General features: G+C 57.0%; 7 protein-coding genes across 7 annotated transcripts; 4 read left to right on the plus strand and 3 right to left on the minus strand.

Moving 5' to 3' along the window:
* Window positions 1-266: 266 nt before the first annotated feature.
* ISF_06345 (hypothetical protein) lies at window positions 267-1,067 on the plus strand (the record flags this gene model as incomplete). Its single annotated transcript, XM_018849949.1, has 1 exon — window positions 267-1,067. The coding sequence occupies one exon, from the start codon at window positions 267-269 to the stop codon at window positions 1,065-1,067; it is 801 nt and encodes a 266-aa protein (XP_018702926.1).
* A 1,140-nt stretch (window positions 1,068-2,207) lies between these two features.
* On the plus strand, window positions 2,208-4,142 carry ISF_06346 (alpha-1,3-glucanase; the record flags this gene model as incomplete). Its single annotated transcript, XM_018849950.1, has 3 exons — window positions 2,208-2,333; window positions 2,400-3,154; window positions 3,215-4,142. 3 exons carry the CDS (start codon window positions 2,208-2,210, stop codon window positions 4,140-4,142), a joined length of 1,809 nt encoding a protein of 602 aa, XP_018702927.1.
* A 212-nt stretch (window positions 4,143-4,354) lies between these two features.
* Window positions 4,355-6,061, minus strand: ISF_06347 (Pyridine nucleotide-disulfide oxidoreductase, FAD/NAD(P)-binding domain protein; the record flags this gene model as incomplete). The annotated part of the gene is made up of 2 exons (XM_018849951.1): window positions 4,355-5,787; window positions 5,839-6,061. The coding sequence occupies 2 exons, from the start codon at window positions 6,059-6,061 to the stop codon at window positions 4,355-4,357; spliced, it is 1,656 nt and encodes a 551-aa protein (XP_018702928.1).
* Window positions 6,062-8,199: 2,138 nt separating this feature from the next.
* Window positions 8,200-10,929, plus strand: ISF_06348 (hypothetical protein; the record flags this gene model as incomplete). The annotated part of the gene is made up of 2 exons (XM_018849952.1): window positions 8,200-8,373; window positions 8,932-10,929. 2 exons carry the CDS (start codon window positions 8,200-8,202, stop codon window positions 10,927-10,929), a joined length of 2,172 nt encoding a protein of 723 aa, XP_018702929.1.
* A 954-nt stretch (window positions 10,930-11,883) lies between these two features.
* ISF_06349 (hypothetical protein) lies at window positions 11,884-12,492 on the minus strand (the record flags this gene model as incomplete). Its single annotated transcript, XM_018849953.1, has 1 exon — window positions 11,884-12,492. The coding sequence occupies one exon, from the start codon at window positions 12,490-12,492 to the stop codon at window positions 11,884-11,886; it is 609 nt and encodes a 202-aa protein (XP_018702930.1).
* A 2,150-nt stretch (window positions 12,493-14,642) lies between these two features.
* On the plus strand, window positions 14,643-16,781 carry ISF_06350 (oligosaccharide translocation protein RFT1; the record flags this gene model as incomplete). The annotated part of the gene is made up of 2 exons (XM_018849954.1): window positions 14,643-16,582; window positions 16,661-16,781. The coding sequence occupies 2 exons, from the start codon at window positions 14,643-14,645 to the stop codon at window positions 16,779-16,781; spliced, it is 2,061 nt and encodes a 686-aa protein (XP_018702931.1).
* A 75-nt stretch (window positions 16,782-16,856) lies between these two features.
* Window positions 16,857-19,281, minus strand: ISF_06351 (ATP-dependent RNA helicase DBP3; the record flags this gene model as incomplete). The annotated part of the gene is made up of 3 exons (XM_018849955.1): window positions 16,857-17,010; window positions 17,071-17,183; window positions 17,239-19,281. 3 exons carry the CDS (start codon window positions 19,279-19,281, stop codon window positions 16,857-16,859), a joined length of 2,310 nt encoding a protein of 769 aa, XP_018702932.1.
* Window positions 19,282-19,649: the final 368 nt, after the last annotated feature.

Here is a 19,649-nt window from a genome sequence, read left to right on the forward strand (position 1 = left end):
CGAATGTTGGGATTAAAGCTGGCCAGCGTATTCCTTGGCGGCGCCTACGCACTAATAACTACTACTTTGCCTGACTCGTCGTGAGCGAGCGGCGTGATTCCTCTCCTGGAACAGAACATATTTCACCCTATAGAGTCAGCAATTACTGCATCATGCGTCCTTAAATTACCAGTCGTCTAATATTTACCTACCGTTGAATGCAATTGCCAAAAATATTCCCGGCTGCTTCACATCTGGCCAGCTCTCGAGCATCCCGTCTCGGAGCCATGGCGCGCCGCTCTTCACGTCTCGCCCAGGCCGCGACGCAACCCGCAGGCCCTTCCATCACCAAGCCGCGGCCGTCTAGCACAGGATGTCTCACAGAAGCATCGAAGGCCTCCTCATCCACGCCATCCAAGGCGTCATCGGCCAAGGCATCGGCCAAGGCATCGGCCAAGGCAGCCCCCGACACCACCCCCCAAAGCGTCGTCGCCGCAGCCGCAGCCGCAGCCGCTGACCTCCCGACCCTCCCCTTCGCCGACGCCCCGTCATTCCGGCGCCACGTGCTCCGTGCCGGTCCCCGCGCGCCCGGCCTCTGGCTGCAAATTGCCAAGAAGGGCACCGGCATCCCCAGCGTCACCTACGCCGAGGCCGTCGACGAGGCGCTCTGCTGCGGCTGGATCGACGGCCAGCGACGCCGCTGCCCGGACGACTCGCGGTCTTTCTTCCTGCAGCGCTTCACGCCGCGCCGGCCGCGCACCTCGGCCTGGTCCCGGCGCAACGTGGACCGGGTGGCCGCGCTGGAGGCGGCGGGGAGGATGACGGAGGCGGGACGCGCGGAGGTGGAGGCGGCGCGGGCGGACGGTCGCTGGGAGCGCGCGTACGAGGGGTCGGCGCGGATGGAGACGCCGGAGGAGCTGCGGGCGCTGCTGGAGGCGAGGCCGCGGGCGGAGAGGGCGTTTGAGGCGCTGGGGAGGACGGGGAGGTATGGGTACTTGCATCGCCTAAGGATGGTGAAGACGGAGGCGACGAGGATGAGGAAGATGGTTGAGTTGGTGGACATGTTGGACAGGGGGGAGAGTTTGTAGTGGGCATTGGGTTCTTGGAGGCGGCAAGAGGAAGTTGTGTGCTGTTGACTTGTACATGTAGATATTTTGAAAAGAAAAACTGTATTCATTTTACATGTGGGAGCAATTGGATCGCATCATAACCTCACCTGGAAAGCACGAGGCTGTTGCTCTAGGCAGCACACTGATAATGCTTGGGTGACACACGTTACGGAAATGCCTGTAACAGGCATGTGGTTTCTTTTCCTTTCAACTACAGATTGCTTAATTACCTTCCCTTCTGATTAAGTCGAGAACCATACTAGGAGTCGTAATTCGGCATTCATCAACACTTCCATCCATCTAGTGCTTCTTTGTCGCAGAACAGAGTCTCTTGCATATCTACCGTAGTACCACAAGTAACAATGGCGCAGCTCGGCCAATCTAGAAATAACCCCGTCTCGTAGCTTTGAACTGGAGTTGTCTAAGTATGCGCCGGATGGCTGACGGACAAATATTCCACCAGTGCGGCGGTCGAGATGCGCCCCACGCTCGGGAACCCCAACTCTACTACATAGCTAGGAGCAATCAGCCCGGCCCAAGCCGTGCATGAGCGGCGATTTCCCTTCAACGTGGGAGGGACTAATAACGTTTCCCCCTTCTGTCAAGATGCGAGTGGCTTCTGACGGGCTGGAGGCTGACCATCCACCTGCCAGTCTCGCTGTTTACACCTCGTTTCCCATTACAGCCATGCCGAGAATTCGAAACATATCCATGGTGGAAATGTTCCCCTCCCATTCACTAAAAAAAGCTCCAATAATATATCTGCCTTCCTGTTCCTGACAAGTTTCCGCCCGCCTATGCTTAGCGTCCCGCCTCGGCTTACACGAATGTGACGTCGCCCGGTCTTGACAGCAGCCACCAACTGCAGAGGATCGGTCCGATCCCCAAGCACATGCATTGATCAAAGTTTTAGTCTTGATCTTGAGTAGGGTGTTTCTCCGGTGATTACAGATTTTAATGGATATCTGCCTGGGGATTATGGTACACATTGTGGGGTGTTGGGGTAGCCAAGGGAAGAGAGCAATGCTATATAAGGGGACGACCCGGCTTTCTTCTTTCAGTTGACTGGTTACAGGCGAGTTGTCCTTGTTCTAATTGATATAGACTCAACCAGCCAATATGATCGGTGCTCTCCGCAAGCTCGCGGTGGGCGCTCTGGCTGCCGCCGCGGCCCTGTCGAGTGTCGCCAGCGGCGGTCCTCTTGCCGAGCGCGCCGCAGACCGTCTCGTCTTTTGCCATTTCATGGTTCGTTTTTATCCTTAATGTAGCCCCTCCCTTCCGTCATCCTAAGCTAATCTCCCTCCCCCCCAGATCGGCATCGTCGGTGACCGCACGTCCTCCAACGACTACGACGACGACATGCGCCGGGCCAAGGCCGCCGGCATCGACGCCTTCGCGCTCAACATCGGCGTCGACGGCTACACGGACCAGCAGCTCGGCTACGCCTACGACTCGGCCGCGCGCAACGGCATGCGCGTCTTCATCTCCTTCGACTTCAACTGGTGGAGCCCCGGGGACGCTGGCGGCGTCGGCGCCAAGATCAAGCAGTACAAGGACCGTCCCGCGCAGCTCCGCGTCGACGGCCGCGTCTTCGCCTCGTCCTTTGCCGGCGACGGCCTCGACGTCGACGCCATGCGCGGCGCCGCCGGCGAGAACGTCTACTTCGTGCCCAACTTCCACCCGGGCCAGTCCAGCGCCGACAAGATCGACGGCGCCCTCAACTGGATGGGTTGGCCCAGCGACGGCAGCAACAAGGCCCCCAAGCCCGGCCGCAGCGTGTCCGTGGCCGACGGCGACAGCGCCTACCAGAGCTGGCTCGGCGGCAAGACCTACCTCGCGCCCGTCTCGCCCTGGTTCTTCACCCACTTCGGCCCGGAGGTCTCCTTCAGCAAGAACTGGGTCTTCCCCGGCGGCTCTCTCCTCTTTGACCGCTGGAACGAGATCCTCCAGAAGGGCTTCCCCATGGTCGAGATCGTCACCTGGAACGACTACGGCGAGTCTCACTACGTCGGACCCCTGAACTCGCCTCACTACGACGATGGCAACTCCAAGTGGACCAACGACATGTAAGCAGTGTCTACCAATACTCTCTATACTTCTGTAATAAGTGCTAACCACATCTACAGGCCTCACGACGGCTGGCTCGACCTCTCCAAGCCCTTCATCAAGGCCTACAAGGCCGGCGCCAAGTCCGTCGACAATTACATCGACGACGAAAAGATCATCTACTGGTACCGCCGCACCCTCGCCTCTCTCGACTGCGACGCCACCGACACCACCTCCGGCCGGTCCGCCAACAACGCCTCCGGCAACTACTTCGAGGGCCGTCCGGACGGCTGGCAGACGCTGCCCGACGTCGTCTACGTCGCCTCCTTCCTCAAGTCCGCCGGCATCATCACCGTCACCTCGGGCGGGCAGACCCACACCGAGAATGCGCCCGCCGGCGCCCACATCTTCGCCGTGCCCGCGGCCGTCGGCCGCCAGACTTTCGCGCTCGGCCGCGGCGGCGCCACCGTGATGCAGGAAACGTCGCTGATGGACATTGCCGACGTCTGCCCGTGCGGCCTCTACAACTTCAACGCCTACGTCGGCACCGTCCCGCACGGTCCGAGCGATCCCTTGCAGGGCCACGGCCTCGCGTCGCTCACCATCGGCCTGCACGTCAGCACCTGCGAGGCCCGGCCGTCGCTCGGCACCAACCCGCCCGTCCCCGGCGGCGGCAGCACCCCGCCGGGCAACCCGGTCACCTCGCCCACGGCCACGAACCCGCCCCCGACCTCTACGCCTCCCTCGGGGGGTCAGGTCTGCGTCGAGGGCACGGTGGCGGATGGTGAGAGCGGCAACTACACGGGCCTCTGCAAGTTCAGCTGCAACTACGGCTACTGCCCGCCCGGCCCGTGCAAGTGCACGCGCTACGGCAGCCAGGTCAACCCGCCTCCTGAGACGGGCACCCGTGGATGCCCTCTCCAGGGCGAGGGTGATGGCTACAAGGGCCTTTGCAGCTACACTTGCAACCACGGCTACTGCCCTGACACGGCTTGCCGTGCTTGCTAGATGATATAGCGCAACATGACAAAGACCCAGGCTGCACTGGTATATAGTTTATGAATGTGAAAGAAATTAAATCAATTATTTCACCGTAATTTGCCACCCGTGCCTAGCTCCGTTCATAAATTCAAGTCATCATCATGTCCGCTGCTCTACTAATTTGCATCATCTTTCGAGGTTTCGTTTTCCTTTTCGTTTTCACATCACATCGCGTACAGTTAGTCGGACAGGTTCACACTCAACACATCGTAGCCAGCCTCCAGCATCGACTTGCTGGGCATCTTGCCGAGCCGCATCAGCTCCGAGGACTGCATCACCGCGGGATCCATGCCCATGCTCGCCGCCGCCACCACCGTCTCGCCGCGGGTGTAGTACGCGATGAACTTGCCCTGCGCCAGGTCCCCGTGCAGGACCACGTCGTCCCAGCCGCCCACCGACGGCGCCGCGTTGCCGCAGTACCGCAGCTGCGCGCCGAGCGCCGACCAGAACACGGGGATGAACGGCGGCGCCGGCGCTGCCGGGTTGACGATGTGCTGCGCGGCGGCGCGGCCCGCGTTCTGCGCCACGTTCCAGTGCTCGACGCGCGTGGGCCGCCCGTCGCCGCCGGGCCCGCGGTACGGGTATGTCGCGATGTCGCCGACCGCGTAGACGTCCTTGAGGCCCTGCACGAGGAAGCCGTCGTCCGTGCGGAGCGAGCCGTCCTCCTCGAGGCGCACGACGGCGTTGTCCCGCAGGTACTCGGTGGCGGGCGCAACACCGACGCCGAGGATGACGAGGTCCGCGTCAATGCGGGTGCCGTCCTTGAGGAGCACGGCGCCCACGCGGGACGGGTCCGCGCCGGACGGGTCGGCCCGGTCCACGCCGGCGCTCATGTGGAACGTGACGCCCTTGGCCTCGTACGTCTTCTGGACGGCGCCGCCGACCTGCTCGCCCAGGATGCGCTCGAGCGGTACCTTCTCCATGCCGACGACGGTGACGGTGTTGTCCTTGCTGGTGGCGTTGGCGACCTCCATGCCGATGAAGGAGGAGCCGACGACGACGATCTGCTTGCCCTTGGCCTCGCCGATGGCCTCATTGATGCGCTTGGTGTCGTGCACGCTGCGCAGCGTGAAGATGTTGCCGAGCACCTTGAAGCCCTGCAGAGGGAGGACGCGGGGGGTGCCACCGGTGGCAAGGATGAGCTTGGTGTAGGGGAAGCGGCCGCCGCTCTTGATGCTGACGGCGCGCGCGGCAAAGTCGACAGCGTCGACCTCGCCGTCAACCCAGCGGACGCCACCAGCCTCAAACCAGCTCTTCTCGCGCCAGGCGAGCTTGCCGGCGTCGGCGATGAGCGCCTTGCTCAGCTTGGGCCGGTCGATGGGTAGGTAGCCCTCGTTGGAGATGATGGTGATGCCGGCGTCGTAGCCCTTTTCGCGGAGGCCCTCGACGGCGCCCATGGCCCCGGAGCCGCCGCCGACGATGACGACGTCTCCCTCAAACTTAGTTGTGGCGCCAGGGTTGCAGCTAAAGTTAGGTCGGCGGCGGGAGCTCTTGATGGTCGCCTCGTCGCCGGTGACGTAGACGGCTCCGTCGCGTTCAGTAAGTTTGAAGGTTGGCAGGGCATCGAGTCCAGGAGCGCTCTCGATGTCTCCCGTCCGGGCATTAAAGCAGGCTTTTTGGTCAGGTTTGGATTTGTCTGAGCGATTTGCTTTGTATCACTCACCTCCATGCCATGGGCATGTTAATCGACCTGCGCCGGTCAGGACGCCCTTGGCGAGGGGGGCACCATAGTGGGTGCATCTTGAGCCGAGGGCCTGGATGCGGCCGCCAGCATTGATCAGAAGTACCTTGGCACCCTCGATGCCCTCCACCTCGACCTCTTGTTTGGAGCCGGGTGAGATGGAAATTGAAGTGAGGCCCTTGAGCTTGTATTCTTGGGCGGCCATGGTGCTGGTGTGAGAAATGCAACGTCGGCTGGAGGCAAGACGGCGAAGCGGGACGGAGATTGTGGATGAAGCTGGCGCGGAGATTGGTTGCGAACTCACGACGCGGATTAAAGGTTGAAGGTTGAAAAGTTGGTGGTGCATATGTTAGAAATGGAATGGAGGTGATAAGTTTATGAAAGAGAGAGCGTGTCCGACTACAAGTGAGGGGTCAATTATACAAAGGAGCTGCTCTAAGGTCGTCGATTATGGGGAGTACAGTGAGCTCTGCATCGGGTCTAGGCAGGGAGCATCAGTAGAGGAGAAGCACGTTATTGGTGGTCATGTAAGGCGGCAGTGACAGTCATGATGCGATCAGAGAGGGGATGACAATGGCGGGGTGCTCATTGGACAGCGTTGGAGGGAGGTTGATGGGCGAATACCGGCGATGTTCTAGGGGGTTGTTAGTGGCAGTTGCACCGGGCTCGGGGGTGGATTGTAGTGGATGAATGCGCTGAACTATGACGACATGAACAGTGCAGACACTCCGTTATCGTAGAGAACTCGATCGAGCCCTCATACAGATTAGTCAATAAGAGCAATGGACATCTATGAATATCTGATAGCAATGATTTGTCTCAAGGCATGATTCCAGCATACTCCGAGTCTGCCGACGATCGTGGGAGTCTTGCAGCATGTCGTAAACAGTGAACTATCAAGGATTCAGCAGTGCTTGCATTATTGGCTCCCAGTAATCTGTAGCCCAGCATACATAAAAAAGGTAACCCACGAGGCTTGGGCGATTCATTACCAGCACCATTGCGCGAATAGGCGGTTATGCCTATTTTGATTCATCTGCCGCCGGCTGGCTTGCCGGGGTGAGCGTGGTGTGGATTGAACAGCAGATTGGGCGGGACGATATATCGGTTTTCTGATATTGAGACCCTGCGGCGGGCTGGATGGACATGGATAGGCGAATCAAAATTTTGCAGTCCTTGGCTAGTTCTCGACGGTGGGAGGTTGGTGTAGGCATTGGGCACAAACGCATGGGAAAAAAAAGTACGGTGTAGACGCAGGGCGATGCACGGTGATGCAGGCGGACGCAAACGGATGCAGCTGGCGATAGCACGATACAAGGAAGCCGTTCGTCCCCCGCAAGCGAACAGCCACAATAGTTCTTCCCTACAGGTATTCTCAATGCCAGGAGTTGAAATGATCTGCTCAATTCTGCCACTGCAAACTTGCACAAAGAATTGTAAGTTTGTGATTACCGTCAATTTTATTTTCAAATTACTACTACCTCCGAACCCAGGCAAACCCCACGCGACCGCCCACCGTTTTCATTTCACTACAAAAAACTTGTGGCTGGCTTCCACGAAGCCACAGCAAGTTGACAGCGTCTTAGACCGCTAAAAAGGACCGTCGATGTCCGCTAAACCCGCCAACCCCACCTCCCCACCAACGACCCTGCAGGGCGATGGACAGCCTGTACCTGAGCACTACGGCGCCTTCTTAGCGATGCATGTAACTGGACAATGTAGACTCGAGTACCTTCTCGTACCCGCGGCTGTGCATCTAGGCCAAGTTGGGCAAATACCACAACGAATAAGCTCCTCTCTCGAATTGCCCAACCTCGCGAGCCACTGAAACACAACATGTCAAGTCCTTTGCTGCCTCGCCTCGTCCTTCCTCTCGTCCTCTCGCTCGATTCCATATCTCTTCTCTTGAAACGGCTCTCGAACCTGTCTCTTTCTTCTTTCTCTTCCTCCTCCGCCGACACAAAGCTCCTTCAAACCTACGGCTTCGACCGCACTCGCCCCTACCAACCTCGAAGCCTACAAACGGCAACATCACCAAACCGCATTTCCGCCCTTGGCAATATTATCCTATTCTCCCACTATACGCCGCCACCCAGTTCCTCCCCCATCGTCCCATCTACGTCCACCCTCGTTCCGCCTCCCTACGCCGGCTATTCCCAGTACCATGGTCGCCCTGTGGCCCTCGACAGTTCAGGTCCGCTCCGTCTCGCCGCTGTTCTCGCCCGTGACTAGATCGCAATAACCGACGCCGACGACGCCCTCGTTCTTTTTATTCCCCGGCACCTGCATCGAATACAAGACATCGACCTTTTCGGATCCCGAACTGCGCTCATCCGCTTCGAGATGACGCCACCGTTGCGCAGGTCGACTCCCGCACCCGATGGTCGCCGTTCCGCGACACCATCAGCCACGCTACACTGCTGCTGCAGTCGCGCCCACTGCCCGGCGCTGCGAAGAAATACAAACATTATCGAAGCTGTCGAAAAAGATGCGCACACGGCTGCTCAGCTCGGTCAGGTACGTCTCATTTCCGTCAATTTCTGGCTTTTTTTTTTTTCCTTTTTTTTTCCGTCCTCATTTCCCTATCGCGTGTCCCGCGTGCCTATCCGCCCATGCTCCAGCGCCGCGACTCACCCTCCCTCCACATAAAGCATGTCACCATATTTCACGTTCCAGCCAAACCACTACCATCCAATACGCGCCTTCAATGCAAGGCCTATTCCGCTATGTGCTAGCTCTGTTCGGTGCGTCGCAATCTTCAGCCGGCTGCATCCAATCGTTCACCCATTCCTACCACCCATTTGTTTCACGCGCGCTTCAACAAACGTACCCTTGCTTATTTGCTTTTGGTGCGAGCTTGGTTCTTTCTCCCTCAGCTAGCCACGCGCTTCGGCTTGGCCGTTGCGTGCCCTCCACCATGACTTGAATTGTTCACTTAATTTTGTTTTTTGCTTCTCCTCGCTTCTGTTTTCTACGCAATCTTCAACTCAGCCACCATCATATCTACGCGATGCGCATTCGTCGCGTATTTTGGCCGCAGTATGCAGTGAATCATCGACACTAACAGTCCCACAGGCTCTCCTCGCCCGTCACGAGGCTTACAAGGTCGACGCCGAGCGAGATCGTCTTGAACTTACTACCCGCATCGCCCGCCTTGAAATGGAGAACAATGCGCTCGTAGCAGCAAATGCTGCCAAAATAGAAGAAAATAGTCTCCTTCTGGACCAACTCGAAGCCCTCAATACCACGGTCTCCGACGCCGACACTAAAATCACACTGCTCGAGACCAGCCTGCTCTCGTCGAATCAAACAGTACGCCGTCTCGAGAGCACCGCCGCGCGTGCTGCTGATGCTGAGCGCCACCTCGCCCTGCTCGAGCAGGAGCAGGACCGCCTGCACGAGGAGCTTCGTTCTGCTAGGGAAGATGCCCGCTCCTATGCCTTGCGCTTTAAAGGGGCCCAGCGCGGCGTGACGGATATGCAGGACCAGCTCGACCGTCTGGAAGTGGAGGCCTCTCAGGAACGCGAACGGCATGCCGAAACTGTCCAGCGCCTGGAACGACAGCGCGAGGTCGAGAAGCAGCTTGATGCTGCCGCAGGTCGCCTCAAGGGCGCCGCCGCCACTCGCTCTCTACAAAGCGATGGTAAAAATAACAAGATTGTCGGCCACTTCGTTCGAGATCTCCTCCAGGACAATGCCAACCTTCAACTTGGAATTGCCGAGCTTAGAGAGCTTCTCGAGAATTCCAATGACGAAATACAGTCGCTACGAGGGCAGCTCACGTACCAACAACCTACCGAGGACGAGGATTTTGCTAGCCCTGCCTCAACTCTCAAGGCTGAACTCAAGGGCAAACTGGACGACCACCCAAATCACATCGGTGCTGCTCTATCGCAAGAACTGCATATCCACCATCATTACCATGCTGCGACACCGAAGTCCTCAAAAAAGCTAAAGAGGACCAAAGCAGGCCTACTCCCCATGGGCATCTGTACGCCTCCTACATCGCTCTCAGCACCAGCAACGCCGCCTCAATCGTCCTCCGAATGGGGCGGACGCCTGCCTTCCTCACCAACAGCACCAGCTCTGCTTTCTCATGCCAGACAGGAGGACTTGACTCCAGTCAGCTCGAGACCCCCGCCAGCATGGAACGCGCTGCCCCATCGGCAAGCCGAGATGGACTACTCCTCCTCTGTCCCCAGTTCGCCGCTAGTTGGCCACAGGCTAGCGTTTGGTTCCGATCCTCCCACGGCTATGGCATCGCCTGTCACGAGCGTAGATCCCTTTTCTCCTTCTTGGTCAGCCTCGCACGCAAAGCAGCCGTCAGTCGCGTCGTCACATAGTTTTCAGTCGCTCGCCTGCCTAGAACCGGAGCCTGAGCTACCTCCCATGCCACGTATCTCGATACCCGAAGAGGATGAGGCGGGACCCGGCCATAGCTACAATGAGCAGCCATCAGACGGCTTTTACACGGATAATTTCGACACGAACACGAGCATCATCACAGTTCCTCGACGCAATTTGCGCAGGTCCGCCTCTCATGAGTCAATAATGTCACTTTCCGGCGGCCTCGATATCCACACACTACAAGCCCGACCGAGTCAGATGACTCTGCGCCCTCTGGGCGGCGCAGACGCCGTCGTCACGGGTGTTACTGCCCAGCCCACATTGTCGCGCTCCTCCAACAAGCGGAGCGATGCCGCCCTTCGCGATAACGTTGCTGGACTCAAGTCCCCACGAACTGTTTCCTCACCAGCAACTAGCAGTCAGAGCAAACTGCGAGGCTGGACAGCCTGGCGCCCCTGGGGCAGCAGCGGCGCTGCGGAAGCGGAGGCGTTGGCGGCTGACCCTGCAGCCTGCGAAAGTGCAGCAGAAGCGCCAGTGACGACGCAGACGAAGGCCAAGGAAAAGGAACGCGACATGGCCCGGTCACCTGGCATTAATCAGCCAGGGGCCATTCCAGGATTCCAGGATTATTGGGCCTCGCAAAAACGAAAAGGTGCACCAGCACGAGTAACTGCCCAGGCCATCGACCGCGACGCATTGATGGATAGCCTTGAGGGCCTGAGCTAGAGAAAGCCAATATTGTGTTCACACTACGCTACATCTGCAGGTTCTGGTACTAACGGTATAAGAATGGTTTAGAAGCGGGCTTGGGTTATGTTTTTCTGTCATTCGTTTTGCATACATCTACGGAGTTTGTTTCGCATCATGTATTGGTTTTTTCATGTTGGAAAGTGGTTTAGATGCACATGGGCGTTTCAGCACGCGATACCCTCGGCCGTACTAGGTCGTCTCTTTTTAACATTATGAATATACATGAATTAAGAGTTTTTTACTTGCACACACCTCTCTCTAGCATATATCAAGGGCAGCCACTACAACGCATCGTGGATGTCGGACTTGCCCACTACGCCGTCTCGAGCTGTAAACTACAAGCACAAGCTCACAACTAGTAGCAAAACGCAAACAAAAAAAAGAATGCCCAGCGGCGAGCGAACGAAGGTGACTTCCTTATTTTCCTTTAGGGGAAAGAAAGATCAATTCTCAGAACATCAATACCAGGGAGGTGATACGAAGATAGACAGTATTTGGTGTATTATACCAAGCCACTGATTACAAACTCTCACACAACCGGAGAGCTGGGATGAGCGATTGAGACACTGTCCTCGCCGATGTCTCATCGTCAGCCCCGACCCAAGTCCCGACCCAAGACAGAGAGCTTGTCCCCTAGGTCCTTCCACCCGGACTGGCATGCTGATGAGCTCATTTCGGACCACGTTTTCTTTGAAAAAAGAAAAGGGCTGGGCTGGTGCTCATCACATCGCAGGCCTTATTTTTGAGGCAAAATCGAGATTCAACGGGTCGTTCAAAGGTCTAGGCTATCGAAAACAGTCTACCTAGTATCACAAAAACATCCCCCGCGCGCGCGCTTGCGGAGTTCAGGTCCTGCCTGCTTCCTGCACCTCCTCCGAATCTATTCCTGTAGCTCAAGACCGCTAGAGGAAATGCCGAGCCGCTTTTTTTTTAAACGTTCGCGGCGGCGGCCGTGCGGCGCCGATGAACAACCTTGAACTTGGACGGGCCGGGGGCGCTCGGGGCGGCGGGAGCCCTCTGGCTGGTGGCAGCGGACGTGGTGGCGGCGGAAGTCAGGGCGGACGTCGCCGTCTTGACCGCGTCGCCGACGGGGCTGCCGGTGGGCAGGACTTGGCGCTTGGTGGCAGGAGGCTTCGGAAGGACGGAAGTGGCAGCAGAGGTGGCAGAGCTGAGAGCTGATGTTGCAGCACTGGTCAGGTCACCGACAGGGTTGCCGGTCGGCAGGACCTGGCGCTTGGAGGCAGGAGGCTTCGGAAGAGCCGTGACGGCGGAAGTGGCCGAGCTGAGAGCCGACGTCGCGGCGCTGGTGAGATCGCCAACGGGGTTTCCGGTAGGTAGAACTTGACGCCGCTTGAAGGCGGGGGGTTTGGGAAGAACGGAAGTGGCAGCAGAAGTGGCAGAGCTGAGGGCCGAGGTGGCTGTACCGACGACATCGCCGACGGGATTGCCGATAGGCAAAATCTGGCGCTTGGGGATGGTTGCGCTGGCCGATTGAGCGGCGACGGCCAGCACGAGGACGTGGAGAGTCTTGAACTGCATGCTTGGGGCTTTGCTGTAGATGTGTGGACAGAAAGGAGGAGGCAGTTGGGAGGTTTGTATGCTGTTCCTTCGGGATCGATGGTATCAAAAAAAGCAACAAGGGAAATATGTTTGCAGGAGGCAGAAAGAAGCTTATATAGATAGATTGCAACTTACTACGGAGGACGCGGTGCGGAGGCAGCGTGGCTGTAAGTGAGTCGTCTTGCGCACAAGCTTTAGGAGCTCCACGCCATCCGAAACAGATCCATCAGCAGATCATTAACAGCTCTTTTCCATATTGGAAGTCCCAGCTATGGGATACGACAGAAGCGTGGCCATGGTCTGTCCGTGATGGGTGATCACATTCCTGGAGCTGGGCAAGCTACCAACTGACGTAGGATCGTCTCTTGACCGGAAAATTCTCATGTTCATCCGTGCTTGAACGAAACTCTTGTCCGGCTCTTTCTAAGCGTTCAAGTTTCTGAGTATCAATTCGGGTGCGGGAGGGCTATTCGGGAGATCTCTGATCGAGGCTCAGTATACGTGCAAGGGTTGGTTTGGCATTGAGTGGGTGGAGGCAGTGCGAGATACTCATTCACAGTGCCGACTCGATGATACGATCGGGTCATCGGGGAATGTGATAACTGGTCATAAATTCATATCTGACGAATTACTGTTGCCAAGTTTGGTTCGGGAAATCCAAGTCACAGACATTATTAACTGAGGCTCTCCCAGAGAGGGGTGGGCGACCAACTGCAGAGCGCATGTATGAATCATTCATCGCTATCTAGGCTAAAATTTCAGAGAGAGGATCTACAATATGTCGAGTTCGTCTAGTTTCGGATTGGATATGCCAGGCGCGAGAGGCTGGTTGGTTTGAGCTATGGGGAGAGTCGACACAAAGATGTAAGAAGACCAACAGAGAAGTGATGGCCGGGTCGGGCCTCACCTAAAAGAAGAGCAGCCTTACCATTCCTGGGCTTCCGAGGGAATTATGTGAAAGATGAGGTCACAGCAGAAAGTGTTCTGCTACCTTGAGGCCGCAATTTGCTGCGCGGGCACCGTTGGAATGGCGCTGTGACAGCCTAGTTGGTGGACCACATTCTTGGCCGTCGTCTCTGGCCACCGATCGCTAGCAAAGACGGGCATGAATTGGCAAAAAGGGACAAGATGAATTCACTAGCAAAGAAAGGAGAAAGAAGAAGCTTCATCAGTTCTGTATGTGATGTGCAGAGCGTCATGGTCTTGGTTGGAAACGAGGGTGCCGCTGAGACAGTGAGCGACAAAGGGTATGCAATGCCATCGGGGAAAGGCCGTATTATCCAAGTGACTATTGTCAATCACATAATAAATGGATGTTTTAATCATCCGAGTACGTCATGAAAAATACAGCAAGTCGATTACGCCGAGGCTCTGATCGACGTTCAAAATACGCAAGTTTTGGCCCACAGTCTACCAAATATGTGACTTGAGATCAACTCTTTTTTTTACTGAATTTCGTACAGACAGAAACAAATAAGTCAAGGGGGGTGAAGTCCAAGATTGCGCACTGCCAGGTCCCCGTCTCGGATGCAGCATTTCGAATACTACAGTTAGAAAGCCAGCACAGAGTCAGCACATACATTCTTCAGGTATCTTCGACTTTCTTAACCGATATTTAGATGGGAAAACCCGCCGAGGATTTTAAACTTCTCTAATAAAAGATGATTTTATTTTTCCCCTTAAAAGACAGAGCAAAATATTATGCACTCGTCCAGCCCATCCGAGTTATAATTCCATCGTTGAACAAGTCTAATAAGTGATTGACACGTGGTGGTTGGCGGGTTGCCTTTACAGACGGCAGGCGGCAGCCACAAACATGTCGAAAATATCAAGAAAAAAATTCCAAGGCGCACTTTGAAGGCCCCTTCACCATAATTATCCAGATAATTCACACATGGACAAGATGGCAACTCTGCGCCGTAGAAACTGCGCGTTAAGCTTATGGTAGCTGCACCGAAGTTAATAAGGTAAGCCAATCAAGCGCCCCGCTGAAGCCCAATCTGGCCAGCAAACGCGCCTCCTTTGATCTCTCCACCAAAAACCAAAAACCATATCTCCAAAAACCTTGGCGTTCTGGCCGCCGAAAGACGTTGATTTTCCGCAGCAAACGGGCGGGAACTTCATCACCAATGGCGCCAAAGGCAAGGAAAACCGCCGGCACGCCAAAGCAGGCCAAGTCGGCCAAGGCCACCGCTGCTACTGCTGTGGCTGGTGCTGGTGCTGGTGCTGGTGCTGGTGCTGGTGCTGGTGCTGATTCTGTTGCCCCCCAAGTCGACGACGTCGACGTCGACTCAACAGCAGCGGCCACGGCCACGGCCACGGCAACGGCCACGGCAACGGCAACGGCAGCGGCCAGCTCCTCCCCATTATCTTCATCATCATCATCATCATCATCATCATCCTCCCCCTCCTCCCCTTCAGCGAGCCCGGTCCAAGAGGCATCCACCCTCGTCATACTTCAGCTCGTAATCCGCCTCATCAGCTTCATCGCCAACCAGCTTCTCATCCGCTACCTCACCGCGCCGCTTCTCGGCCTGTCCACGCAGCTCGAGGTCTACTACCTCTCGGTGCTCTTCTTTGCCCGCGAGAGTCTGCGCGTCGCCATTCAGCGCCATCCGAGCATCAGTCACGCTGTCGCCGTCAAGCCATCCTCGTCTGAACTGTCAACTGCCGTCAAGGGCGAGACTGGTAAAGATGCTGCCTCACCATCATCCAGCGGCACGGCCAGCACAGAGCGCAAGGTCAGGCTCAAGGCCGGGGGTCTCTGTGTCTCTGATGATCCCGTCGAGAGCCAGGCTATCCTCAACCTCGGGTACATCTCCATCGTCCTCGGCACCATCACCAGCCTCGCCCTCGGCTGGACCTACCTGGCCTACGCCCAGCCGTCGACTCTCGCCACGCCGTACTCAAAGCTTTCCCTACGTGTCTACGGCCTCTCCGCCGTCGTCGAGCTGCTGTCGGAGCCCTGCTTTTTCTTGATGCATTACGACGTGGGTACCCGTGCCGCCTCCGAGTCCGTCGCCGCCCTCATCCGCGTTGCTGTCATTTTTGGCACAGCCGTCCTCGCCTCTCGCTTCGGCCTCGAGCTTGGTGTCATGCCCTGGGCCCTGGGTCAGCTCGCCTACTCCGCCACCCTCGTCGTCCTCTACGGCTTGGTCGGCTGGAGCATGGCTGCTCCCGTCGGCTTCTCCCTGCTGCCACGCCGTATCCGCCACGCCTCCCCTAGCTCCTTCATCCTCGGTAGGTTCTACAGGCCTACCATCCGCCTCGCCGCCAGCATGACGGCACAGAGCCTCGTCAAGCACATCCTTACCCAGGGCGACACCTTCCTCGTCTCCCTCCTCGCCTCACCCGCCGTGCAGGGCTCTTACGCCCTTGCCAGCAACTATGGTGGCCTGCTCGCACGCCTGCTCTTCCAGCCCATCGAGGAGTCGACGCGCAGATACTTCTCCAAGTTGCTCATCAAACCTGAAAATACGCCCTCGGCTGTGCGAGAGGCCAACAAGAGCCTTTGCGCCCTCATGCGTCTATACTTTCTCCTATCCGGCTTTGTCGTCAGTATCGGGCCCTTCGTCGCACCCCCTTTACTGCGTATCATCCTCGGCAGTCGCTGGTACGGCGCCGGTGCGGGAGATGTTCTTGCCACTTATTGCCTCTACGTGCCTTTTCTCGCCATCAATGGCCTGACCGAGGCCTTTGTTTCTAGTGTCGCCACTGAGGCCCAAATTCATCAGCAGTCAGTCTGGATGGGCTTTTTCTCTGCCATGTTTGCCGGCTCCGCCTACGTATTCATGGGCGTCCTGGGCCTTGGAGCTCAGGGCCTCGTGTACGCCAATATTGTGAACATGCTGTGTCGCATCGTTTGGAGTCTCTTTTTCATCAAACGGTATTTTGCCCGTTATCGCGACACCTTCTCTGTTCGTAGGCTCATTCCCGATGAGACCATTGCCCTCTCCGTCTCTACATTCGCGGGCTTATATCAAACCGGCATTGCGAAAGAGATTGACAAGACACCTATCAAGGCTACCCTCATCATAGGCAGCTCTGGTTTAGTGTTACTCCTGTTGACGTGAGTTTTTTCATTGTTTCTGTACTATGCGGAACTCAAACTTTTCAAGTACTCTATAGCAAACTAACACATCAACAGAATGTTCATCGAAAAAAGATTCCTCATAGAATGCGGCAAATCTTTCGGAATTCCAGGTAAGGAAGAAAGAGACGGCGCCAAGGAGGTCTCCAAGGGACACAAGGAGAGTCCCAAAAAGTAGCGTATAAAAGCATAAAACTAGCAACGAAAGCTTCCCATGTTTAATAAAACAAGAATAGTATCGACAAAATCTAATCTAATCAAAGGTAATCTTGGTCGCCTTTTGGTTCATATCGACGTCCTTGAAGAAGGATCCGTACATGTCGTGCGTCTTCTTCTTGACAGTGGTGCCGAACTTGAGCAGTTCGTCCGGTACTGGCTGGTTGGCGCCCTTGAGAATGTTGACGAGCCTACCATCGTTAGCTATTACTGCTTGTGCCAAAAGTGACCAGAACAAAAAAAAAACTTACGAGCCGGAGTGGGCTTTGTCCTGCACCGTGAAGAACGTGATGGCATCGCCAGTCTTGCCGGCGCGGCCGGTACGTCCGATTCTGTGGACGTAGTCCTCAATCGTCAGGGGGAACTAAAAAAAACCAAGTCAGCCACAGGGTCAGTTTTCTATGCGCCGCCCAACATACCGTAACATTGATGACAAGCTTGACCTCGGGAATGTCCAACCCGCGGGCGGCCACGTCCGTGGCGACCAGCACGGGCGTGTGGCCCGACTTGAACGCCTCGAGCGACTTGGTGCGCTGCTCCTGACGCAGGTCGCCGTGGATGCCGCCGACGTTGATGCCCTTGCGGCTCAGGAAGCCCTCGACGCGCGTGGCCTCCTTCTTGTACAGGCAGAAGACGAGGATGCGGTCCGCCTTCTGGCCGGGCTTCTGCTGGTGCTGCTTGATCACCTGCAGCAGGCGGAACTCCTTGTCCTTGCCGTCCATGACCTCGACGCGCTGCGTGATGCGGGTGTTGGCCTGGAGCTCCACGGCGCCGCCGTTGGCCGCCTCGACCTCCTTGCCGCGGCCGATGGTGATGCGCACGGGCGTGACCATGAAGGTGGAGGCGAGGGACTGCACGGAGAAGGGCCAGGTGGCGGTGAACATGAGGGTCTGGCGGCGCTCGCGCGAGGGGCAGCTGCCGAGGATCAGCTTGATGTCGTCCTCGAAGCCCTTGTCGAGCATGCGGTCCGCCTCGTCGAGCACGACGAACGCACAGCCGGACAGGTCCACGGTGCCGTCCGACATGAAATCCTTGAGGCGGCCGGGCGTCGCGACCACGACGTCGGCGCCGCGGCCGAGCTGCGCGCGCTGCTCGTCCTTGGACGCCCCGCCGTACAGGCACACGCACCGAAGGCGCGCGAGCGCGGCGAGCGCGGAGAGCTGCTCGTGCGTTTGCATGGCGAGCTCGCGCGTCGGCGAGACGACGACCGCCTTGGTGGTGCCGCTGCTGCCGCTGCGCTTGGCGACGGCGGCGACGGCTTGCACGCAGGGCAGGGCAAACGCCATGGTCTTGCCGGAGCCCGTCTCAGCGACGCCGACGGCATCGCGACCGGAGAGCGTGTATGGCCACGAGGCGGCCTGGATGGGCGTGGGTGTGGTGTAGTTGGCAAAGGGCGAGCCCTTCTTGGTCAGCAGGTCGGTGGGAGGGAGGTGCGAGAATTGGAGGATCGGTCGCAGCGCCGCGGCGGCGGCGTCATCGCTCGTCTTGGGGTCGGTGACGGTGATTTGGTTCGTCTCGAGGAAGGCGTCGATGTCGGCCTGCGATACGTCGTCAAGGCTGACAGTTTGCTGGTAGCCATTCGTATTGGAAGAGGCGGTAGGCGTCGTAGTCGCAGTCTTGTTCTTCTTTTCCTTCTTCTCCTTCTTCTCTTTCTTAGGCTTGGGCGCTTGCTCCTCCTCCTCGACCACTACCTTTTCTTCCTCCTGTATCTCTTTCTTTTCTTTCTTCTCTTTCTTCTCCTTCTTCTCCTTCTTTTCCTTCTTCTCTTTCTTTTCCTTCTTCTCTTTCTGTAGTTTAGGCGCTTCCTCTTCAGCCACCGCCTTCTCCGCCTCCTCCTCATCCGTCTCTTTCTTTTCCTTCTTCTGCTTCTTGTCTTTCTTCTCCTTCTTTTCTTTCTTAGGCTTGGGTGCTTCCTCCTCCATCTTCTCATCCTCTACCTCTTCCTCACTTTCGTCCTCCTCTACCTCTTCCTCCTCTTCGTCATCAGCGTCAGTCTCAGTCTCCTCTTCGGCCTGCTGATCGGCGTTCTTGGTTTGCTTGAGCTTCTTCGTCTCCTCCTTGCCAGCCTTCTTCTGGGCATCGACTTCCACCGCATCCTGGTCTTCCATTACCTCGTCCGAGTCGTTATTCTTGCCGGCGGTAGCGGCAGCCTTGGCGGCAGCGTTGGCGGCGGCGGCGGCGGCGGCATTGGCAGCCCTGGCAGCGACTCTCGCCCTGCGCTTTGCTTTCATTGCCTTCGACTTTTCCTTATCCTTCACTCCATATTTCCTTTCCTTCCTCTCCTTCTTCTCTATTCTTCGACGTTCCTGCTCGCCCTCGGAGAGAATCTCGGGCTCTTTGCCCTTCCCCTTCTTCGTCTTCTTTTCTCTTTGTTTCTTGGGGATGAACTTGGGCCTTTTGGGCGGCTGGCTAGGCCCATCACCCCCATCACCCTCGGGGGCGGGGCGTTTTGTAGCGGCCATGTTCGTCGTGTGTGTAGTTCAATGTGACAAAATCTTTATATAATCGAGAAAACAGGTTTCGAGAAATCGACACGTTCTGCGAATTGTCGCAGCTGTCTCTTGTTCGCTTTCTGCGGGGAGAAGTCTACTTTTTTTCTGCCAGGGAAAAAAAACTGGCGGTCGGCAGAGGCGATCCCAGAAGAGGAAAATTTATGTTATCGATTGCAGAGGGGCGCACCATTGCGCCACAAGGTACAGCCACATGTGTAGCCACGGTGCCGCTACGCCGTTTTACCCACCGCCAGTACGGACGATTGATACTCAACATTGCATAGTCTGCCTAGAAAATACGAAGAGCTTCTGTAAGATACAAAAAGATTTTAATGAAT

The sequence above is a fragment of the Cordyceps fumosorosea genome (genome assembly GCF_001636725.1).
Source record: "Cordyceps fumosorosea ARSEF 2679 chromosome Unknown scaffold_16, whole genome shotgun sequence".
NCBI classification, from domain to species: Eukaryota; Fungi; Ascomycota; class Sordariomycetes; order Hypocreales; family Cordycipitaceae; genus Cordyceps; species Cordyceps fumosorosea.